The sequence below is a fragment of the Pundamilia nyererei genome, unplaced genomic scaffold (assembly GCF_000239375.1).
Source record: "Pundamilia nyererei isolate P.nyererei 1_Seehausen unplaced genomic scaffold, PunNye1.0 scaffold00241, whole genome shotgun sequence".
Lineage (NCBI taxonomy): Eukaryota > Metazoa > Chordata > Actinopteri > Cichliformes > Cichlidae > Pundamilia > Pundamilia nyererei.
In genome coordinates, this window is record NW_005187642.1 from 292,891 (window position 1) to 318,574 (window position 25,684).

Consider the following 25,684-nt stretch of genomic DNA (forward strand, 5'->3'; position numbering starts at 1 on the left):
GGATTATTGTATAAATAAATCAAGAGATAGACCTAATCTAAATAAATCTTTGGAATGTGCAAAAAAACAAGGATTTTGTGGTTTGTGGATGAAAGCACGTAAGCAAGGTGGTGGGTTCCCGTGAAGAGGCCCGAGATGCCAAGTGATTTTGCCGAGGTGCTCCCTTTGCCAGTGAGTTCTTGAGCAGAACTCAGTGTAACTGCGTAATATGCTAATGCAATGTCACGCTTGTGACTCATCTTTAGTGGATGTAACTATTTGAGAAGTTGCAGAATACTTGCCGCTCATTCTCATATAACCTCGAAGCAGCAAAACCCAACTACTTCAGACATTTGGCTTCACAATCCATTTAATTGCAACATAGAGGTGTCTGTTGCACTCACAATAAGTCATCTACAGAGCAGGAATTTGTCAACATCGTCTTTAATGAAACCGGCACTCATGTATGTCTCATTTTTCTTCCATCGATTGACTTCTGATGAGGCTGCAGGGTAGTACACTGACACAGAAAGTGGGATTTGTGGATATTTGGTGTGACACTGTTTTGTTTACCCTCTGTGGGCAGGGCAAATCCATATATCACACAGCCCAGCCTGAAACATACAGTCCGCGCATGGCTAGAAGCTTAGATAGTGTGTGAATGATCATCTGCCAGCTGTGGATTGTGTGGGCATTGTCTCATCTAAAGCCCTTATGATTCAGTCGCATGCACCGTACCCATTGTTCTTCTGCTGTTTTAAAGAAGAAAATTCAGCTTGAAGAGGTGGCACAGATGTGTCCAAGAAACATCACAAATTACTTCTTGGTGCGGGAGACTTAATTTCTTGAAAACAAAAATGACACATCACAAATCTACACCAAAGCCTTTGTGGAATTTGAGAAAGGGCAGAGTTTTTTAACCTTAAAGTGGGTTGCCAAACAAAAAAAAAGAAAAATAACAGCATGGTTATTCACAGTCGTAAAATAGAGAGGTGGGTACAAAGGCCTGCCTTTCATTTAATCACAACCCAAAGTAGTCTACATGAAAAGCCTTCATTTGACAAACATGAAACATTACCATTTTGTTGTGTTCTCTGTTGCTTTTGTTTAAATAAAGAAGATTAAGGCTTTTCAGAACTGTATCTAAAATGAAAGATGCTAAATCCTTTTGTTCCCGTACCTTTTCCAAATTTCCAAAATTTTCAAACACAGCTTTTCTCACTGAAGGCTTACTCGCTGTTAAACAAAAACACCAAAAGCATATAATTTGTGTGTTTTAAACTGCTCTGAACAGAGTCCAGTTTTTCCTCAGCCTGGCAGTGCACTGTACTCACCACAGTCTTCAAGTCATGCTCCTTCATCAGGTCGAGGGAGTTCTGGTAGCAGGAGGTGAGGTCATTAGTCTCTGTAGGGCCCACATGACCTCTGGCCACCGGCCCCACGGTGTGGATCACATCTGTCGGAACAGGACAAACACAAGCTCGTTTGTAAGTAAGCACGGCCTACTTTTAGCAAGGATAAATGTTTGAAGCTCCGTGGTGGTAAGTGGAAGGCTATAAAAACAATCTGCAAAATCATCAGCAAAATACACAACGTGGGAAAGTTTGTCTTCACAATGAGACAATGAAGAAGGCAAGATGAACCCGCTACCTAAGTGAGTGCATTTATTTAGTAAATGAAGCAGCAGCTTAGATAGAAAATCAATTACAAGATTCTTTTATGCTATCCACTCAAATATTCATATCTCTCCCTGTACTCTCTTTCCCTTCGCATAGTAATGTCTTTACCTGTCAATCACTGGTCTCCTTGTCTGGCCTGGCCAGACCGAAGAATGCAACTTCTTAAATGAATCATAGGCGCGATGACAGGAAAGCAGAAAAGAATCGACTCGGTGACTTGACAGAAACATAATCTTCTGCATTCTGCGTGGCTACCCTTGGCCTTCTCAATGTTGGACAGGCCAGGTCAGCATCAATATACAGGATGTTACTCTGCAACGCCCACATAGTATACCGGGTAGATCACAAAGACTAACGACGAAGAAAAATAATTTATGCAAAAAACAAAAGTCTGCAACAAAAATGATTATATACATGATGATTCACCAAAAGTCATGATGCCATTCTTCTGTTTATTCAAACCCAGACAGTAATAATATTTCACTATATCCAGCAGTGCGGGCCAGTAAATCTTCATTTTTAAGCAAATTAAATATAGATCATTTCTGACCCTTGGATTTGTAATTTAATGCAGCAAATTCTCATTACTAAAATATTAAACCCTCTCGAAGGACTTAGACCCAGAGCTGGTTCATGTAAGAACTTGCAAATAAATCGCAGTGCAGCCAGCGTTTTCTTATGTTTTCTTACATGCGACCTCAATTATTTGATATGAAACACTCAGCCTCATTTTCCTGCTCAATAAATATCAGCTACATTCCTAATCTACTCTGCCATAAATAATTTTTGGATAAAATTTGATTCTTGGTTCACTCTCAAAGCACATTGTTAAACCACAGCTCATAAAGGAGCATTTTTTACAACAGAAGGTTGTAAAGTTATGACATGCATATATTTATGGGGCATATTCATGGGATGGGAGTCATCACCCTGGCAAGTTAGCATAAAGGAAAACGTTTTGGTTTTTCCCCCTAAAGGTGTGGTTATGGTTGTGAAAAGATCTACAGCAGTGGTTCTCAGACATTTTTCTGGCACGGGCCACTGCAGAAGCCAGGGAAAAAGTTCACAGCCTACACCACACAAGTTTGAGAACCACTGGTTTACTGTAACCCAAACTCCTATTTTTTTACTAAATACTGAAGAAAAAAGACTGAACTAAAAGAAAGTAAACAGCGGCTAACGAGTAGAATATGTCAGAAAATACCAGAAAGGATATGAACCCCAGACGGAAAGTGCAGCATATCAGTCACACCGCCCACAACACGACTTTCAAGTCACAATTTGTTGAGATGAAAGCAAAGAGTAGCTATTACACATTTTAGTGTGACAATCATTAATACTTCATGATAATAAAAAGCAGGGACCTTTATCATCAAGAAGAGTTTTCTAATGTTGCTTAAGGGGTAATATTTAGTTTTTGGGAGAGGTCCGAAACAAGGGGCCAGGTTGATCCCAATGCTAAACCGAGGTTGTGTTGTAATGAGAATAGAACTGTCTGAACTATTCCCTTTTTCCAGAATTGCAGACTGAAAATTGCATAGCACAATGTGGTTATAATGGGACACGTGGTAAGTTGTTTTTCGTGCATAATTCATGAAGTTCACTACAAGAACGGCCACATGCCAATTATAGTGTGGGCAAGCGCCAAAAACCAGACTACTGGTGAATTCATGAAAATTTAAGCAGTTCTTAATTCATCAGTATGGATACCTCCACTTGTATCCTCAACTCTTCCACATCAAATAAATATTTATACAACTGTGTTTCTGTAAGGTGAAAAACATGTTTCCCTTTGTGACTAAGGAGGGTTATTACAGGAAGGACAGTTTGTTACGGTAGAGCTCAGAGAGACTCTGGCAGCTACTTCACCATCTCAGTAAACTTCAACACAAATGACCTTTCTACCCCCGATTTACAAGGACCGGAATGCTCCATTCAAAGGAAAACCCAGTATTTCTTTAAATTCAAGGAAATCCAAGAATTAAATCCAAGTATTTGCAACAAGGTGATAAACTCCATCAAGCTAATATCACTAAAAATATAGGCTCATGACTCAACATCATACTTTTTTAAAGGCTTTTGAGTGCACAGTGGGGGTGTGAAGTCAATCCTTCTGCACACACTCGCTGACGTACAAAAGAACTATGTCAACAACAAAAACAAATATAACCTTGTTAGTATGGTGTTTTAGCTATGGACAGCTTAACCTTGCTTAAAAGACAGAAGTCTCTCTTAGCATAAAAAGTTATTTTTCTAATGCTTTTGAATGATGTTTTTCCAACAACCTAAATTGCACACAGATGCTCTTCGCAATAAGAGCTTGAAAAGCTCTGACGGGTCATTATTAACATTCTTCATCATTTTGCCTTTTCTCTCCTGGTAAAAACCCTCAGCTTTTATCATCAACTGCACCCATTAGCTTACAAACGCATCAGTGTTTTTCCTTTTTCCCCTTTGTAAGAATACTGACACATGTAGACCATTCTCTCAGTGCTGCCTTTCTTCAAGAGGCAAATAAATTTCTATCTTTACAGGGCTGAAAAGATTTCTGGTGATTGTCTTGCGCCGGTTGGGCATAATTGTGGAGATATACAAATACAGGCCATTTTACCATAACAAGCGTGGAAAACAGAGTTAAATGTTTGCATGAAACACATTTAAAGGTTGCTTTCTTTATACTAGACAAGCCAGCAGAGTTTAATCTATGAGCATACAGAAAGTCTTTAAAAATTTCACAGATGTCTTCTTTAGCTTTCTCACTCATACAACAACAAAACCCATGCACACGCTTTTGCCTTCAGCTTCCATTTTCAGCAAAGATTCTTTTTTTTTCTTTTTGGCAAATTTTTGATCGACTGGATTTGTTCATCTTGGTCTTGATGGTTGCTCGGGGCTATAATGTTAGTGACATGATTGCACCAGCAAAGATTGATGACTGCCATTCAAACTTCGTACTCTCTCCCCATGAGACTACAGACTCCTCAAAGAAAAACAAAAGCAATCCCAAGGTTTGTTCCTTTTCCCGTGAGACTCAAAGAATATTTATACGTTAAACCTGCGGTCGCTGAAAACAATAAAAAACAAAAACCGAACCCAAAAACCGAACCGGTGGTCCGGGAAGAAAAAAACGGGGTAAAATAATTTTTGCCTGTTTTTCCTCAAGCATAAACAATTTACTTGATGTTTATCTTGTCTATTATGATTACTCAGTGTGGGCAGGTTTACTCCAAAATGCCTAACCATTAATTCTAAGTGGGTGTCTTGATTGCTGAAACTGGTAAGTCCTCCACTATAAATTAAGGAAACATGTCACATTATGTTGCTTGTTGTACTGCAGATGTGGCACAATTATCATACATTTCCCCCCAGTCAGTTCTTAGCAGTCAATAAAAAACAGAAGTGAAATGGGAAAACGCACAGCAAGCCAAGAGAGTAGAAAAAGAAAAGTTCTACTTAAGAAAAAATAAAAAGTTGCTGCTGGTCTTTTTGTTGTCGTTAAAGCCCAATCGACACTGAAAATTACAACAAAAATGCATTATTGGATAAAATAATAATAATTTCTGCCTGAATAACCTGAGAAATTGTCCTGTGATTCCCATTTTCCTTTGCAAGGGAGATGCGTATGTTCATTCAACAGCAAAAGACTCCAGGGAACACCGCAGCAAGTATAAAGGTGAAGATGCTGTTAAATGTTTATGCACTAGACACAAACTAGCCATCCGACAGACTGAAAATGATCCTCGTTTCAACCAAAATGATCATGAATTTAGAAAATGACTGTGCTGTTGGCAGGATGACAGTGCCCTTATCTATAAGGTGTGGGGGGAGTCACTGAATGGTTTGATAAGAAACTGATGTGAAGTATTTCATATCACAAAACAGCCGTCACAGTCGCCATCTCTCAGTCCAGTTGAACACCCAAGGGAGGATTTGGTCAGACAGCGCTCTCCACTATCATCCTTAAAAGACCAAGAATTAGAAGAAAGGTGTTTCTGCCCCCAAAGCGCACTCGCAGAGACACGCTACTGTTCTTGTACCATGTGATGTCCCAGTTAAGACAATGTTGTTGCTTTTTTGTCTTTCCCCTCTGTAATTTGTTACCTGTCCATATAAAAGCTCGCTGCGTCCACATTCTGTTCTCTCCTCTTCTAGGCCATCATGTATTATAGATAATAGTGCACTACACAAATCTATAGGAAACCATAAGAAGGTAAATGTAATGCAGTCTATATTTAGTTCATGCAGACCTTCAAATGTCAGATGTACTTTCACATATTCCGGTGAATTGCACTCTGTGCATAGTGCGTCTGCGTTACACATGGCAACTCGAAACGTCGACTCAGTATTGGCATTATTGATAGTGTTCATAGAATTCAGCTATTTGAGATCCTCAGATCAGGGGCAAAAACATAAAAGAATTAAAAAAAATAAATCCTGAGATGAAGACATCCCTTGTGGCGAGATATTTCTGTTATCGGAGAACGACTGGACACAAAATGACCCCCGAACACACCAAATGTAGCGAATGTGTAAGAACATGTTAGACAAGCCCACTAAAGCGCTCCTCGGCTCTCCCAGAGCTCAGGAATAACTACCAAGGGGACATGCTCACTTCAAAGACGCCACTTTCTTAGCAACTACAAAATCTTTTGAAAAATCTAGGCTTCATTTAGAAGTGAAGTACCATGTTATTTCAGAGAGCGACCAGCACTCCACAGCCTAATCAATCTTTCATTTTTATATGCCACGTACCATCCCAGATAATAACTGTTCCAAAAGGCTAAAAAATATTTGAACACATTTACTGTAGCATGGCTTCTTCTTCTTCTGAGTAATCTGATTCTTGGCAACAGAACGGGAGATGCAAACCTGCGTGCGTCATCCTGACACTGCACAAGGACATAGCAGTCTTATATATAGCCCATTATTTCCAAAAGATCATTTACACTTTATATTTTATTAAAATTGTACAAAGACAAGATGAAAACTTATGACTAATAAGTTATTGTTTGCTGTTTTAGAATGAGCAGGATAAACTGCTGGTAGAAAATCCCACCAGTAGGTTAAACAGGATTGGGTATAAAATGAGCATCAAAGAGATGCTGAGTAATAGAGAACTAAAGATATGCAGAGCTTTGCTGCTCTGAAAGACACAGTTAACATTTTCAGGATCATTTTTCCTCAACATAAAATTGTATGAAGTTGGGGATCATCATATGTGCCCACAATAGAGGAATTCAAGAAAATCTATGTATGCAAGTGTGGGGTTGACAACTACTACTGAACGGCCATGCTGTTTGAGATTTCAGGGATCAGTTACATGTTTCAGCAAGACAGTTACACAGCAGAAACAGCATGGCTCACTAGTAGTAAGAGCTTGTAGTCCAGACTTGTCACCTGCTGAAAACACTCGGTGTACTGAGAAACGGCACATATGACAAAGGAGGATGTGAACTGTTGAGCAGCTGAAATGCTTGAAAAAAATCACATTAAAAAATGAGTGCAGTTTGCCCCCTAAATTCCCAGACAATTACAGGATGCTGTTAAAAGAAAGCGTGATGCAACACAGTGGTAAACGTGCCTAAACTGTCCCGGCTTTGTTGACACATGTTGCTGGAGTCAAATACAAAACGAGCATATTTTTCCACAAAGAACATAAAACCCCTGTAAACACTGGGATTGTGTTGTCTTTGTTCATTTCGTAGTTAAACACGGGGTTTAATCACTTGCAAATCGATGCATTTTGTTTACATGTTGCAGCTTCCTGAAGTCTTTAAACAGGGGTGCAGCTCTATTATGATCCACAAGCAAAAGACAGTAATCAAACCACTTTGTGTTGCCTGTTGGCAATTATCTTCCACACTTAAGAATCAACAAAGCACATAATGACTTACAGTCCATTAGGAAATTCAGCCAAAACTGCAGTCGCTATTTTTATGTGCTAAGTCATATGTTATATGGAGAGTGAATTGTAGTCTTATTAGTTTGTATGATCCTTACTAATAGAATTAAGTGTCTCTATAAAGTTTATGACTGATGCCTAAAACTAGTGACTGTGTTTTATGTGTGGTACTCATGATTTCACTGCACTGGCTAAGCTGTATTCAGTTCAAGTCAGAGGTAGCTCACTCACTAACTGTTCTCCATTAGGGCAGATAACAGTATCATTGCTATGTCATTTAAATGTATTGATTTATATATTTCTTATAAATATGACGGGCGATCGTGGCTCAAGAGTTGGCAGTTCGTCTTGTAATCGGAAGGTTGCCGGTTTGAGCCCCGGCTCGGACAGTCTCGGTCGTTGTGTCCTTGGGCAAGACACTTCACCTACCACCTACTGGTGATGGCCAGAGGGGCCGATGGCGCGATATGGCAGCCTTGCCTCTGTCAGTCTGCCCCAGGGCAGCTGTGGCTACAACTGTAGCTGCCTTCAGTGTGTGAATGTGAGAGTGAATGAATAGTGGAATTGTAAAGCGCTTTTCGGGACCCCTCAAAGCGCTATATAAATGCAATCCATTATTATTATGACAACATTTATCACAAATAAAGCTGTATTGTGCGTCAACTGGAAGTCTCCTTTTATAAGACAGAAAAAACTTTACAGAAATACTTCAGGGTGAATTGAAGAAAAAATGATCAATAAAGTAAAGAAACAGTCAACTGCAATATGTCACCTGTCTGCCATTAACATTGATTTTTCTCTTTTTTAAATTTCCCACCAAAAAACCTAAACTGAAACAAAAAAAGAAAAACAGAGCAAGGAAGTTGTTGAAAGGGAGGTTCAGCAGTGATTTCATGGGTTAGAAATCTGTTAGCATCTGACGCTCTTTGACAAATCTATCAAAGCGGGTCATTTCCTTTTTACTGGTTGATGAAAAAACACAAGAAGTCACATCAGCGTGGACATATCTGTTCATAATGTTTAGCTTTTTTCTTTATTCTTATATAAGGAGCTAGGTATCTTGTTTATGTGCTTTATTCTATTTATTTGTTCTGAATAAACTTGCTATTTAAAAAGCCCACTTACTTTAATTGTTGATTACATGACTTATTAGTAATTGTAACATAATAGGAGATAATACTAATAATCCCAGTAATATTGTGATAACATACACTACACAAATGCTCTATAATTTCATGGTCTTGGCAAACCAATCAGAACGAAGCAATGATTCCAACTTTCTTTCCAGCTCTTTCATGCTTGTATTAATTAAACACTGCTTCCACATGATAGCAAGTACGTGCCAGTCACTGTGAGCAGAGAGGATTCATCCATCTTTTGTCAGTCATGAGGCTCTTTTCAATGTGCTCAATGTCCCATGAAAAAAAAAAAAAAAGCAGGTAGCATCTCACACTTCCTATTCCACAGTCTCTCAAAGTAACTCGCTGTCAGCAAGCCAGCCTAATCCACTGTGTGAGTGTACCATGGGGGTTTTGCAGGCGAAGCTCCACCCACTACATAGCTTTAAAAAACAGAGTGAAAGACGTGTTTTTTTGTTTGAATTTAGACATAAACTCTAGCACTCTGTGTGTACACACAGTGCACATGTGTTGAGGTAGAAACACACAACGGAGCTCTTGCCACTTACAGTAAGACCGGCGAGCGTGCCTCTGTGACGGCTCAATGTTAATAGAATTCAACATTAATCAAGTGATTGTATTTGTATTTCTCCTCTTAACATACTGTAGCGCTGAGGCAAATAGCCATGGCAGTAAGAGAGTACCTGTTCAGATAAAGATCGAATTTCCTTCCAGTAAAACTGTAATGTATACAGTAGTTGCCAGGCATTGCCACTCAAACTCTAATTCCATAATACCCACAAGAGTGACCACATTTCCAGAAATTAAGTGTATTTTGGCATGATTGCTAGCCTAAACCCTCTCAGCATGCACACAGCTGTCCCACGTTGCTCGCTAAGGATTACTAAATGAAGTGTGTACACCCACTCGGACATGGAACTGGTGTTGTCATGGTGACAGAGTGCAGAGCGATCCCCTAATGCTTGCTGAAGCTCCAGTATGAAAGAGGGGGCTTTTTGCAGACCTGGAATCATCTGACGCATACTGAGCAGATACAGTTGTTAGTGCATTAATATTCCCTTCTTTAAAAATGGATTAGGGGTGTCTTAGTGATTATTCATACACTTGGCTTTCAAAGAGCTTTCCCATTGTGAGTGTCACTGAGGTTCTGTCACACTTAAATAGGCTAAGGGGGTAAAGAGCAAGAGGGGGAGCAGTTACAAAAGGATGATGACAGACCATCATACACACATGCAATATCACACCAATGTTTTCCAATGATTGTGACAAAAAGTATTAAACACGCTAAGCTAACATTTTACTGATATATTTTATGCATAAAGTGAGCTATACATTCATTTCATTGTCTTGTGCGTCTTTAGGTTTGTCTGCGTGAGACACTGAGGCTCCATCTCTACTTTTTCCACATTTTAGGTGGCATTGTTATGATGCACCAATCAGCGCTTGTCAATCATAACAATTCACAAAGAAATGTGTCATCCTTCTGGAGTCACGCACATGCGGCACCGACACACATCCACACCAGCATAAAGTACAGTACAATTCAGTCCGCGCTGCTTTCAAATGTCAAGAAGCTCTCTGAGTAAAAGCAAAGACCACTCTAATTGAAAGCCAACTCTCAGCCCGCTGGCACACTTTTTTTTTTTTACTGCTTTACTGTACTGAAAAGAAGGTGAGGTGTGTGTGTCTGTGTGTGTGTGCATGACTGAGTGAGTATGCACTGGCTCCACACTGAAGGACAGTGGGAGTGCAATGATTGTTTTGCTCTACACATGCTGTAAGAATGGCCCTGGTAGTGTCTACAGGGACGATGGGCCCAGAGTAAAAACGGAGGGAGAAAGTCACCGAGCAGCACTGCCAGCTGTTTCATTGCTTTGGGCTTACTATAATATTCCCCTAAGCCTGAATGAGCTACCAGGTGACACTGCTCTCGACAGCTTGTTGCACGCTCCTTTTCCCCCTTTGCAAAACATTTTTGAATAAAATGTGAAAAAGAGTGTATTTTTGCCACGTGTGAGGCAAGACTGGCTGAAAAAACAAACAGTACGGCCACAATTCACAAGCTCAAACAAAAAAACTTCATGTATACAGTGTGAACACATTTCTGTAAAACCATGGGCGTAACTTTGTGCTGAACATTGGGGGGGGGGGTGTCAAGATCTCTCTGTCTAAGTAAATAAATAAATCTGGGTACATTCCCAGATTATTAAACAATCTGCAGCAATTACCAGCAACTATTTTGCTGGTAATAACTGAAATGAGCAAAGAAAACCAACAGCCTATTTATGCAAGATAATATTGGCTGGGTCTGATAAGGGGGGGGGTGTCATAACCCCCCTAACCCCCCTGGAAATTACGCCCCTGCGTAAAACAACATAACAAAATCACAACACACAAAGCGCACTGTTTACTTATGTTTGCCACCTTAATGACTGATACAGAAACTACAATCCTCATTACATGACAGCCATTTATGGCATCACAACAACTTTGATTTCACTGCACCATAAGGAGGGAATCTGGATGTTTCATTAAGAATATTTAAAGCAACAGCGCATATATGTTGCCTACATGCCTGCATGTGTGAGAATAAGAGTATAACTGGAGCTTTGGTTGAGAAAATTCAGCATCAGATACATCATCTCTGCTTTTACAGGCCTCGGTTTGTGTAAAGGGGCTGATGAAGCCTCGATCCAACATGAAGTGATAACGCAGTTTGTAAGAAGCAGCCCTGCCGGGTCACATCAACCACGTTTCTGTAGTGAGGAAAATATATTTTTTGATTTTCCGCTACGACGCGGAGCCCCTCAGACACACCTTTGAGGGATGCGGTTGATGAATCTGACGGGGCCGGTACACTACGGGTAGACTGCAGATATTTGAATTCCAGAGAAAAAGATGTCATCTGTACAGACCCATGCAGCAGGGATCTACAATATTTATTACTCTCTTGGTGCTTTTTCTTGCAGCAAGGTGCCCTGCGAAGACAGAGCTTTAAAGGCAACCTGCTTGTAAAGCTTCTTTGTTTGTTTTGAATTAAATGTACAAAAACAAAGCGCACACAGCCACAGTGCAGCCTTTCATCTCCGCACTGCAACATTACACTGTGATCTTGTTACCTGAATTCGGCGATATCCCATTTCTACTTTGATTAGGGCAACCCAATCGCTCGGGCGGTGCATCGTAATTCTGCTGGGGGTCTGTACCAACAGGTCCTTGAGTTGGGCTTCATGAATCTTTAAATGGCAGTAGATTTCCACATACACACATGTTTGTGGAAGCACAGCTGCAGGAAGAGTGAAAGTGATGTGGCCTTCAAAAATGCTATTACCGACGATTTTAATTAAGATATGTTCACTCAACGTGGATTTGACGGAGAAAAAAACAGCGGGTGGAGAGATTACGCGTGCTCTCGTTCCAGCAACATGTGCCACACGCTTTCCAAATTATCCTAATGACAGTAATTACAAAGGCATATTCAAATCTATGTTTAGTAAGTAAGGCTTAGGAAATGGGTATAAATATTATTGTGAATGGCTTCGCTGTATTTCACCAATAGAGATAGAGACGATGAACAATCACACTATTTTTATTTTAGTCATTAAGAGGTTTTGCCTGATGTCTCCTTTCCCCACAGCTATCAGTGTACAGTGCAGAGCAATAACTCAAACAAATGCACAAGAGCTGGAAAGCAACACAACTTTTAAATGGTTAAAATTCAGTGGAAATGCAAATGAAAAACAAAACTAATTAAAATAAATAAATATTATTAAATCTCTGTGCAAGAATTGGAATCATTCGCACACATTTAGTGTCACAAACCTTTAAAAAAGTACTATTTAGCCAGGCTAGAGTGTGTATCTAAGCAGTGTGAAGCCGGCAGATTTGTCTTGCTCATAGATATAAAAAAAAAAGTAAAGTAAATGGAGCTGAAACGATCCAATAGTTTCTGCGGTCTTTAATGTGCTTTTGACTTTGTCAGTTTTTGCTTCTAAAAACTTCTTAAAACTGAGTTGTTGTTTGTTTTGCATATCTCAGCCTCAAGCAAATAAATATTTTTGCTAATCAGAGCCTTTTGCCTTTTTCCTTTTTTCAAATGAATGATGAACTTGACAAATGCAGACCTAAGTATGACCCCCCCCCCCACCTTTTATTTTTTTTCCCTCTTCCTCTTTCTTATTTTTTTAGTTCAAAGTAATATGATAATGCCACAAGCCCTTTGAAAATCCTGTTCTTACATATCAAAAAAAAAGTGCCAGACATGGCTAACATGCTGACACACACAAGGCTGCTCTGTCCCCGGGGCTTTACTCAGGCCTGTCTTCATGAACATGTGAAGAGGTGTTTTAAAATTTCTCCAGGTTCTGAAAGATTCACTTCACTTATTACAAATGAGTTAAAACAGCTGGAGAAGAAGGCTACAAAACAAATACTAACACAAGAACATGCTTTTTTATGAAGCCTGTCCTTTCCACAGTAACATTAAAAGGAAAAAAAGAAGGGAAAAGGCAAGAAAACAACACAGGTAAGCTTGAACAAAAAGGAAACTGGTGGGCAGTGACCTTTGGGAGCTACCTTTGAGTCATAATAGAGCGGTCAGCACTTTTCTTATTTCCCGGTTTAGCTTCCTCTCTGTCAAAAGCTCCACTACAGAGACAGCCTACTTATCAACTCCTTTCACATACAGGGTGCCACTCATTACTCATGTATTCATAGCCTTTGCGGTTTAATTACGAGACTAATCACAACAAACTATCTCCTTCACTAGTGAACCAGCTGCTTGAGTAATGTGGGCCTGAGGGATTGAATGCGGCTAATCAGTTCAACGTACAACGCGTTTTTCTTCGAGATTACTACTACAGCTACGTGGCGTTCGATTCTGCGAATTATCTCATTTTGATTAACAACGCCGTAACACAAGAAAGGGGAAACACTTCATGCATTTTCTCCGTATAGTAGGAGAGAGAGAATCTGCAGGAGTCGCTGCTGATTTCGTAGCAATTTTCAATGCCTTACTATTTTTCTCAAGAAATGACAACAGTCTGAAGAAGCCAGTGCAGCACAGGCAACATCATTTACAAAAACAAAAAGACAAAAATTGGCGGTTAAGATGTGTCTTTCCACAAGGAGAGAATGCAGCTAACCGCTAAATCACCATGTCCACCAACCACAATATCAATAGTACAATTGCTTGCTTGTTCAGAGAATGACCTTGTAGAAATGACAGAAGAATGACTATTTTTCCAAGAGACGTGAGTCAGTGGAGTGAATATGGCCCCATTACGACTCCATCTGTGAGAGCACGCTCTTATCTGTGCCTTTTTCAGGTACAAAACTTCTTCACTGAAGAAGCTGTAACAAGGACCCATCCAGCCAGTGAGATCTCACAGTACCCGGGTCCCAAAAGGTAGGATCTTCCATGCACTCGCACACATGCGGATTATCTACAGCAGCATCAAAACTTGCCCGACGGTGTGTCTCTGCAGTGATTTCTGTGAGAGGTCCCCATCAAAATAAATAGAGGTCACTCTCAGACTCGTCTCTTCTCTCAGCCCTGCTTCACCTGTGCTTCCAAACACCCACGTAGACAGTTTCAGAGTCCCATGTGGAAGAAGCAGAACTGTGACCAAACTCCTCCAGGGAGCAGCTAGCTAGCAGTGGTACACCTGCCACATAATATATCAAAAGACAGGGAACACACATACACTCTGTGCTCGGTGACTTCCCGTGCAATGCAACCAAAAGCTATAAGAAACATGCTCTTATGGGAATACATTACTCATCGGATAACATACGGCCACGTTCGAATGCGGATCAGACTCGCTGGGTACGGTTGACGTAAACCCACTGGAAGTACACCCTGGATAGATGGCAGAATAAAATCTCATCAGGTGCCAGTTTGGAAGCAGGCCAAGCTCTGTCTCTTTTTCAATTCTCCTTCCTTCTCGTTTTTCTCTTGCTTCAAATCAATCTCTCTTTCTCCCCCCCCCCAATTCCTCCTGAATGGCTCTGTCTGTCTCTCAGCAGCGTTGTAAATGAAATACGTTGAACTGCAGAAAGGTTTATGTCTGGAAAACACAAGGTCACGCGTAGCATCAGTCAGCTCCCCACCTGCTTTTACTGCAATCTGTTTGCCGTGTGTATTTATCACGGATGCAGCCATTTCTGCACCGAGGGCTGTGCCACGCTGTGCATACGCTCACTTTGTTACCCCCAACAGAAATGTCTCACCGGGGAGAAGCCTTTAGTAGAGCACATATAAACTCTCGCCTTTTAGTAGCATGGGAAATGCTGAAATGCATACATTTATGGGGCCTTTTTCTGAGTGCTGCACTAAACTCAGAGTTTGACCTTGCCGCCGCTCTGCGCAGGCCTTTCGGAAATGCTGAAGTGACTGTTTTAAACAATGGATAATTAATGGTCTTTATCGCATTTGTAGGAGTGACTTAGATATGTGGTCGTGTCATCATATGGAGCATATGGAGTTGGGTTAACAAGTATTTTGTCTTTGCTTTCTTGTAGTTTGTGCTTTGTCCTATTTGCAGTCTCCTTATGCTCTGCTTTCCCCTCTTTTCTGTCTCCTCATCCTCCTCAGATGTCTCGCTCCTTCAGGAGGTTTTGTCACCACTACTGTTGTGGTTTGATGCTTTATAAATGCAACTGATTTTTTTCTTTTTTTAAAAAAAGGGGAAAGACTTGCTGATGCAGTTTAAAAGTTGAAAGAATTGGCGCAGCAACCTGTCGGCCTTCCGTGTGCGCTGATGTATCGCTGTTAGATAAGAAACACAAACAGCAGATAACAGAGTGAAGCTCAATCTCTCAGCAGGCCTGCATTAATGTTACTAATGCACGGTGCACTTTAGGGTTAGCTTTGATGACACAGGCAGCCGGTTGATGTTTCCATATGTTCAACAAACATGGGAGGCCCCGTATGGCTGAGTCACAGACTGTGTACCCAGAGTGCTGAGTTCAGCAGCCTGATGGACGGGAGACCATCCCTGGTCCATCCCCGCCTCCACCCCCCAGTCCCTATAATTCACAGCAGCCTGGACTTTTGCACAACAGTCTCTTGTTCTTCAGAGCAGTTTGGCAATCAGAGCCACATGCTGCATGGACATTTATCTTACTTTCACAAAAATGTGGGCTTAATGAAATAATTTGGGCTACTATGCTAGATTGGCAGGGCAGAGACGTTCCGATGTGTGGTCTCTACAAAGCAGAGATGAGGTCAGGGCTATGAGAACTTGGTAGTTTCGCTCAATAAAGGGAACAAGCTGGCTATTTTAGGTGATGCATACATGGGAGAGAGAAGGAGAGAGGGAAATTGCAATGGAACTTTAGTGCTGGATGCAAAATGCAATAGGATTAAAGAGATTTTTAACAAAAAATTGTTTTTACTTACAAAATTTATACGGTGATTAGAGCAATCAGTTTCATCCCTACTAAGAGAAATCATTTAGCCCAGAGCCTTTAAGCACACAAGCAGGTCTCCCTTTCTGCCAGATCCAACAGATGTCTACTACTACCACAGTGACCTTTAAAATATGCCTCACCATCTGATTTTAGATTTAAGCCCACTGTAGGAAACCAAAATAAATAAATAAATAAAATAGAGAGGCACGGGAATATGCCCAAACACTGCTGGTTATATAGTTAAACACTAAGTAGTGAATAAAACCTCACAAAGAAACAAGAATTCACATTCATGTTAAACAAAGCGTTTCCTTCCAAATAGCACCAGCTTATGAAAACCTTTGTTCAGGTATCAGAGAAAAGTCAAACAAATGCAGTTTTTCATTTAGCTACGTCGGGGCAGTTAGACTGTGGGGATCAGAAGGCTTGTAAAAGCCAAGGGTTTTTTTTCTTTTTCAGTAGAGTCAAAAAAAAAAGGAAAACAACCTCTTAAATCCAGCCCAAAGCAGCCAAAAAAACAACACAGACACATCAGCCAGATAGCACTTCTTCAAAGTAAACACTTTCAGGATATGAAATGAAATGATGAAGAGCAGGTGAAAAACATTGCACACATCAGTGCTGCCGCTCTGGCAGAGCTGAAAATAGTTCTCCACACCTGAGTGAAGAGACAGTGAGAATCTAAAGGATGGACAGCAATTCGAGGTTGCTGTCGGTGTGCCTGCGCACTTCAGGATAAATGATGGAAACAGATGAGTTTTACACTCCAAAGCCTCACAGCTGACAATTATATAACTCGGTAAGGTGAGATAAAAAAGATGCGAGTATTAAGATAAGTTGACATTTTTAACATCTTAAAACTACGAGTTACGCGCAGTTAAAATTGTCTGTGGGATATGTGAAGCTTCTCCCAAAGCACCAGCTGTCCAAACATCTGTCTGCAGACAGGGGTATACTTTGGGTTTCTATGGTTAACCACATATATATATATTTCACTGACAGCCTTTGCTTTACCATGTTTGATTTCTTTATAACAACACAAATGAAACACTTTTGTTTTCATGAAGGATGATGCATTGGAGCTATCATAAAAAAGGCTAGCTCAGTGTTTGGCTTTTTAATGCCTTGCCTGGTGCTGTTAAAAAGACCCTACCTGAAACACTGTGGAGGACTGCCTAAGGCACTTTGAATGACAAACAAAAAATGTGTGACGAATAAAAAAATGAATAATAACAAAAATTATGAAGACCTCAGAGAGCCGTTACAGTTCAGCACTAAAGCGGCTGTGAATGCGGCACATATCCCTGTTTCTTTTACTTCTGCTACAATCCCAATTAATAATGCAAATACGTCAATCAACATAAAAAACAAACACATGGCACCGTATAACTGCGCAGCAATAACTTGCGAGATCAGTGTCGCACTGATTACCATGTTGTCATAGAAACAGCGGCCAGTAAAATCACAGTGTACCAACATATAGCTAGAAATGAGATTCACACCTTGTTTAGGTTTGTACACAAACTCAGCTTAATTTTTCATTTAGCACTTCGCATCTCTGCAACAATCCAACTGTATATCCATAATCACGTATGCTGCACACTGATATGACTTGTACTGCATGCAGGAAAACAATTACAGGTATATTTTGTAATATTATACAGCATCTGTAAAGTACGCAATAACAAATGAGGAACTGCGGCCCTGTGAGGGCCTAATCTTATTGGCTGTTTACAAAGCACTGCTCCTTTGAGACACTTGATCAAAGACAACTTACTTCTGCACTGGCAGTGACATCGTGTGTAAACAGTGAGCGCTGCAGTGGTTGTGTGCGACTGTGTGTGTATGTGTGTGTGCATATCTGGAAAAGAAAAGACTGGAGGCAGGGGCCTTCTCCCATGTTGAGACTTGGATGAACATTTTGTGTTAATACAGCAAAAAGTCTGTGACAGCATGCTTAATTATTTTTGGCAGTAGCAGGTCCTTCCACAGCCCGGCGGTGCCCAGCGGTGCCTGCATCTCATGGGGGCAGAGAGATGCTGCCATCTGGGGGCGTGTCTACTCTGGCCTTGTTAGCATAAACCTAACTACAGATTCATGAAATTACCTCTGAGACTTCTTCAAAATACACACGGATTTGTGGCTAAAGTAAACACATTGCCCCTTACTGCAGTTCTCATAAATAAACAGGCAACAAACAATTTTCACCTTGCAGTATCTGCAGTGGAGAAGAAAATGGAAAAGTAACCTCAGTGGACACGAAAATGAAATATGAGAGTGTGAAATGGGGGTAAATGCACTTGCTGGTGTTTTCTTTAAGCATCTGCTAAGGTGGGATGTGACATTGCTGAGGTAGGCTACTGGAAGGGCACGATGTCTCCCAGGTGACTTAAGAAGGGAAGTTTCTCTTCCTTGCACCTTGCTCTCCACACACTTGGAAAAGAGCAGCAGGAAACAATATGTTTCCCAACACTCTTGACACCTGTGAAAATGTACCTGAAGACCAAAACTTTTTGGTTTTTAAATCCGTTCTAATGGGAACTGACAGCCTGAAATGAGAAAAGGCGAAAACAAAATCTCTGGGTTATTTTTCTTCTGCTAAACAGTAAGTAACCTCTTCTCTTCGACTGTCCTCCGCTGTGCTAAGAGAAGAAGCAGGTTGCCTGATGATGTCAAGCACCACCACTGGCCTGGGAAATAAATCCTTTAACAGGTGGCCAGCATGCAGGGTGGAGAGCTAAATCAGCAGCATACCTTCCTGCCACCGGAGAGGCTAGCTGTTTTTATGTGCCTTAATTACCCAGTCCTCCAAAACCATCACCCCTATCCTATCTTCCCTGCACCCTACTGCCCTTCATCCACCCTATGACACCAAAGAGCAACGCACGAACACAGATATAATGACCTTATCATGACTGCTGCTTTAGGCAGGCATTAGCAGCTCTCATCTGCCATTATTCATCCTATATTTACGCACATGCTGCTATGCAAACAGCGAACATGCTGTTACTAAGAAATGATTAAACTCAATTCACCGCAAGCTTGGCCAACATTTTTCAGTACTGTCCCTGCAGCTGCCTACAGATCCCTCAGATTCTCTGTCACCCTCCTCCTGGTTTGTCTGTGTTTACATTGATTCGCCTAACTTTTACGACATGTCTTTGTCCAGTCTACGCCTCTATTCCTTATATCACAAACGTTCCAGAGCGGTTTGCACGGACAATGGTGCAGGGGAAGGTCATGACCGGTATTGATCTTGGTTTCGGAGCCGATACACGCCTCTATCTTGGAGATATGAGACAACCGGTGGCAACTACTGAGTATGTAAACAATGCAATGTTGTTGCAATATTCATACTGAGATTTCACAGCTAAGAGAACGCTGTGTTGTGTCATCTATTATAACGTGCTCCCATTCAGTTATCAGTTTTGGAATGACACTACCGGTTTTTGGTCCTTAACTCCATGGGGAGATAAGCCGTGTGTAGTTTTGTCAGTGTCTGTAGCTAAGCAACTGAGCATTACAGTGAAAGAGACCAGCGCTTGCGGCGGTTGCTAGGGAACTGCTAGAGAGTGTTACCACTTGTGAACGGCACTTCGATAGATCAGCCTCTAATGGTTCAGGTCTGATGGAGCTTCGTCTAAAAGGAGATGAGGGATTGGCAAGTAGGCAGCATCCTCCATCTCACTAGCTTTACCATATGTCACACCCGACAAGTCTCAAGAGCCACACGCATCAGCACACATAACAACCGGATGAAAATAACGGCAGATTTTTTTTTTCTTCAATAGAAAAGCATTTGCATAGAAGTGCAGAGTGAATAATTGAGAGGTGTGTGAGAGAGCAGGGTGGCTCAATTGGGAAGAAGGGATGTATGCCTGCCAGCCAAATCCATTAGCCAGGCCTTGCTTGGCTGAGGCAGGCAGCTGATGGGAAGGCTCTGTTATCGGACACTAAAGGACACTAGGGCTGGCCATCACCACGCCTGCCCTCTCTACCCTTTTTCCGCAGGGGGAGAGAAAGGAAGACGGGGAGAGAAAGGAAACGTGGCAAAATGACAAAGACAAAAAGGGAACATGAGGGGGGGACCAGTGAGGTTCAATAACAGAAAGACTGAGGAGGTGTTGCCCTATTACAGATTTATAATTGGCCTGCAAGGGCGGTCAAATGAGAGGCTACTTATCGCACATTGCAGTTGCACAAGAATACTTGTCCATCTCTACACCTGGAGCCCATTTAAAAGAGCATTAGGACAAATGAAGCGTTGAAAAAGAGGACACTAGCTCGCAATTTAAGCAAGGATATTTCAAAAAGAAGTGTTAGACAATGGTGTCCCATAGAAAAAAGTATAGCTTTGATGAGTCTAATTGCTCTGCAGAATATCTCCAGTAGAGTAGCCGTTCCAGAGAACCTCTCTGCATGGTTTCCTGTAGCATACAGAGTATAATATGTTGTAGGGATTATTAGAGCTTTATCTTCTTATGTCTAATAGTGATCCTTAAATTTATATTGTGAGCAAATCCCCATAAGCACTATCTGGATTAAAGCATTATCTACTAACAGATTCTTTAAATATACCTGTGCAGAAAGTTACATGTATCGCCATGAGGAAAAAAGAAGCTGCCCTCTGCTTTAACTCGTTAGCCAAGAAAACTTAATGAAGTTACTATATAGTAAAATATACCATTTCCTAGGTTAAAATTTTAAAATGGCTATAAAAGAGAGTTTAAGGGAAAGGTTAGCATCAAACACCTGACAACTGAAAACAAGGAGTAACTGTTTCAAGCAAATATCCCCACAAAATTCGAACATCTTTTTCAATATCCTCCCCGTGTTTGCCATTTCAGTGCGTCTCTGTTAGCAGTTTACACATCGTATGTGTGCGTGAAAGAAAAACACATTGCTGCAGTGATGCATTGACAATCAGATTTATGCTGCACAGTCTGGCGATCCTGGAGAGGGAGACATCCAAACAGAGAAAAGCAGATAGAGAGGAGCACCACACTGAAACTGCTTGTACAGAATCCAGTACAGCATGGCTAAGTCATGGCTTTGAATAAACACAGAGACAAGTCAAAATAACAAGCTTCAAACAAAAACACTTTTTTCCCCGTAAAAGTGATTTTGGGCGAGGGGGTTTGATCTTTTCTTTGCTCCTGCAGCACAATGAATTTAAGGGAAACCAACACCAAAACAGTACGCAAGATGCCCCCTCTAAGCCATAGGAACAGTTGACAAGATAGACACAAGGAATGAGCAACAAAGAAAAGGAACCGCAGAACGTAATTCATAATTGTCATTTGAGCCTTGAGTTTCATCGGCTCTTATCGTGACAGAAGAGTATGATAGCTTACAAACAGAGAATAAGAGGGGACAGCCACAGGGTCTGCTTTAAGAGGATACAGCTGTGTGTGTTTACAAAGCTCGCATCTCCTACAGCTCGCTCTCCTGCTCCTTCTTTCCTTCTCTCAAACACACACTGAAACTCGAGCATGAACAAATATGCGCAATTGAATTAGTTCCAAGGACTGTTTAACCGCATATACCATTAAGGAACATTATAAGAAATACCTTCCTGTCTTCCTGTCCCCGTAAGATCACTGGATATAAACATAACTTAAAGGACATGCTGTTCATTAAGATGAAGAATATTTTTAATGGTAGGTATTCATCCTCGGTAAGTGAATACTCATACAATTTCAGCGGCCGTTTGGTGGATGCCCTTAGCGTATGTGCTTTAGTTCACTATGTATAAGTGCGTAAATGCTTAAACTGAATGGGCCCAGCAGGAATCCGACTGGTAAGTCCCGTTCAGCTGCAGCATACATGAAACATGCTGCCACTCCAACCGCAGTAAACTTGCAATTAAATACTCTCTTTCTTTGAACTCTAAGAATCCCCATAAGATTTCAAATAATTGCTGCAATTTAAACCTTTTTATGCCGTAACATCGTTTTACCGCCTCAGCATAAGCAAGTCTAGAAGCCCGTATTAAAATAAGCATTTTGCAAGAATAAATAGCAGCTATCTCATACCAGTGGCGCCGCATCTCAATGAGCTTGTTATAGGGCTACAGGAAGCGCATCCTCGCAAAGCGCTGAAGTCTCATTTGCATCTTTTCATATTTAATTCTGGACAACAGAGACAGGTCTTGATGCGGCCTAATGTAACGCCTGACATCGCCAGAGCCCTGTAATTATTTTCCTGACCTGCCCAGCAATCATCTTTCTTGCAGTTAATTTCTAACATAAACAAATCCTCAGGTGGTCCAAGATCTTTGGGAGTGTTTCGCATGCATAACAGCAGTCTGATAGCACAGGCTGTCAAATTCTCCTGCGACACATCCCAACTTGTTCCATTAGTGCTTTATGAAATGCTAAATTACAGCTTCTCCGAAAGAACACGATAATTGTTAGATATGATTATAAATGGATAATCTTTTTCCAACTAAGATTGATAATAGAAGGAGGAAAGCTCAGAATTAATAATTAACATGATTCAAACTTTGCATTTTCAGGCTCACTGGGGTTTTAAAGGCACTGGAGCAGACTGTTCAATTTTTGAAAAAGTTGGAAATGAGGTGAATGTTGTTTTCTTTCGATATAGCTCGATGGTCTGCCTAAATATCTGCACACTGGAAGTTGTATTGTGCTTCTTTTGTGTCGTGTCTTTGTGTGTGTGTTGTTGCTGTGAGTGAATATTTAATGAAGCCATGGCAGGCTCTCCACTGCTGTTCGTCTGGGCATGGAGTCAGCGGAAAAAAACTCTCTCTGGTTCTGCCATCTGTTGGAATCAATAAGGGGGCTTGAAAACCCCCAGCCACCATTCAGGGCTCCAGCATGTTGACGATTAAAGGTAACCCCTCTCTCTGTTCCTGAAAGTCCTGCTCACCACCAGCAAGGTTAAATGGCAGGTGTTGAAAGTACTATATTACACCCTGCACAGTCATACTAATCCCTCAATTAAATTACAGCTCCTAAGCAGACAGGCATTTCCTGGTGCGGCAGCTCCAAAACCGAAGCCCTGTGACGTGCTCAAGCACTACAGTCCGCACTTCAAGCTTTGGGTGGATTTATGTAGGGAATGATGCTCTGCAGAAAGACAACAGTAAACAATGTGTTTGTGCAATGTAACTAGACATTAAAAGCTTTGGGATGTGTTTGTTTAGCATGACAGACGCATTTGGAGGCTTCAAAACACAGGAACACTCAAAAATCCGCTTTGTCCTGTTTGCCTTCCCTCTGATGTTTACAGTATGTGGCTGTCATGACTGCAAAGTAAAAATGTCTGTCTGTGGCAGATGGGGAAAGACTGAAGCAATGTCCCTCTGCTCTAGCCCAGAGGGGTGCCTCTCCTCTAATGGGGAAAAATAAGGTTGTTTAATTGTAGTTTATTTCAGAGCCTGATTGCTTTTATTGAGCTCCATTATTCTTGTTAATGAGCTTGTAATGTGAATGCTGATAATGTGAGAGCGAGTCTTTTTCTCACAACGTGAGATCCTAGCACTTTCTGCCCACTAAACCCTTGGCTACTTTTGTTCCAGCCCGAACATCTGCTTTCTGCTCCCCGCATCATCGCCACTGACCTAGTGATCAGTCGGGAGTGAAACTTTATGTCCCACGCTTAACATTTCTTACCTGCAAAACTGCAAATGGAAAAGCACCGAAGTGCTCTGACATAAAAATAAGTTATACTGGACGACTCTCAAGAGGAGCCACAGAAATTCATATGAAGATAGTGGATTATGGGGTGGTGGGGGTTACTCTTCTAGAGCTATGAACGAACATTTAATCAAAAGTCGTTCATGTTTTTTTTGTCTTTCGTGTCCACAAAGACTGTTCAGAGACATTAATATTATGAGTGGCAATCTCTATTTTTCTAGACGGCAACTTTTTGACTGCCATTTGGAATTGGGCAAGTGGATTGGCATTAAATTGGGTTATGCAGTGACAAGTTTGCTAAAATGTAATTGGCATTTGGAACAGGGAGAAAGCATTAGCATTACACAAAGAGTGCATTATGAGTGAATAATGCACTGTGCTACCAGTTTGGACATGCAGCAAAGTGAATGTCAAAACTCATTCGAACACACATTCCTCAGCCCATAGTGCTGCATATCACACTTAAACAAGGATACAAGGAATCCTATCTTCTCCTCATTCCTTCATTATGATATCCACAGAAACGGCGCCGGAGGAGGGAGACAGCGGTGCCAGAAATGCAGATATAGATGATAGCAGATAGACAGCATGACAGATCATTGCTCATCACGGGTCACAGCAAGAGTGAAACCTACCTCAACATGAATTAGGCGAACGGGAAGAAAACGTCCCTGTCCATCATACGGCTGTAGGCTCACCGGAAAAAGACACATAAATGATTTACTCAAATCTACTTTACACAGTTGTGGGTTCAGTTCACATGACCCAAATGTTTTTGGATTATGCAACAAAGGCACAAAGCTCCATAGCATAATGTCAGGTCCAAAAACGAAAAAGGTCTAAACCCTGTGCTTTGGAGCTGTAATTACCAACACACACACAAAGTTTAACAAACTTCAGACAAGTTCTTGTTTTTGCACATGGTATAGCTAATTCCAATATGCAGAGAAACTCACTAATCTTGTTACTGCAAAGAGAAAAGTGCTTAAAAGATAACTAATGACATCAGATCCTCATAAGAATAACTGGTGGATCTGGCCTGCCAAGGAGGCTCCACTTATTCAATAATGTAATGTTTGCCGCACAGTGTCATGCTTGGTGGAATACAGGGCAACACAGACTATTGTATCATTGGACTGTTGCTCAGGAAAAGCGCCAACTGATAATGGCTCTGTAATATAATGACAGCCCGATCATGGCAGTTATTTGAGAGACTTATGAGAACACATTTTGCTTCCAAAAAAATAAATAAAATAAAATCCTGCTCTATTATTTGAATAAGTCATTAAACAAGCTTCGGGCTGTCAGACCTATCCAGCTTAAATCCTTAAAATTATAATGATTAACTTGTCCTTGCAAACTACCAGAGAACACTAATACTATGCTGATACATTTAGAGTGAAGGAAGTTAAATGAAAGACTTGGAAAATGACTGCTAACAAACTAAAAAGAATTACTCAAGTATTTTAAATCTCATTCCTTCCGCAAAACCCAAATCTTTTTATGAAACTTTCCCATCAGCTATTACTACTACCGAGACTGTACAATAACACCCTTACAGACGTACTCAGCCAGCAAAAAAGGAGGCACTTTTCTTTGTGCAGAGGCCTCTATGACTTCTGAGAAAATGTAATAGCTGATATTATCTCAGTAGCGAGAAATAATGGGGTCCTCTCCATTAAAGACCATATCCACATGCTACAGCATTTCTTGTTAATGTATGTTTTAGAAACACATGAGAGGAGAAAAGTAATCAGTGCCACTGTATGAAATCGCTCCGAATCTGAGCCTTTTCTTTTTTGATCTTGCCTCCGCAACATTATCTGTTTTTCTTGTGAACTAGACTGTATTCATTTTCACAGAGGGTTTATCAGTGATGACATGCTGCGTATGTGTGTTGACAGAATAGGG

General features: G+C 41.0%; 1 protein-coding gene across 1 annotated transcript in view; it reads right to left on the minus strand.

Moving 5' to 3' along the window:
* The window catches only part of macrod2 (mono-ADP ribosylhydrolase 2), a 399,252-nt gene that overhangs the window by 125,048 nt on the left and 248,520 nt on the right, over positions 1-25,684 (minus strand). The window contains exon 6 of the mRNA XM_005749337.2: positions 1,314-1,435. Coding sequence (XP_005749394.2) covers positions 1,314-1,435 — 122 coding nt within the window. The remainder of the gene's footprint in view (positions 1-1,313; positions 1,436-25,684) is intronic.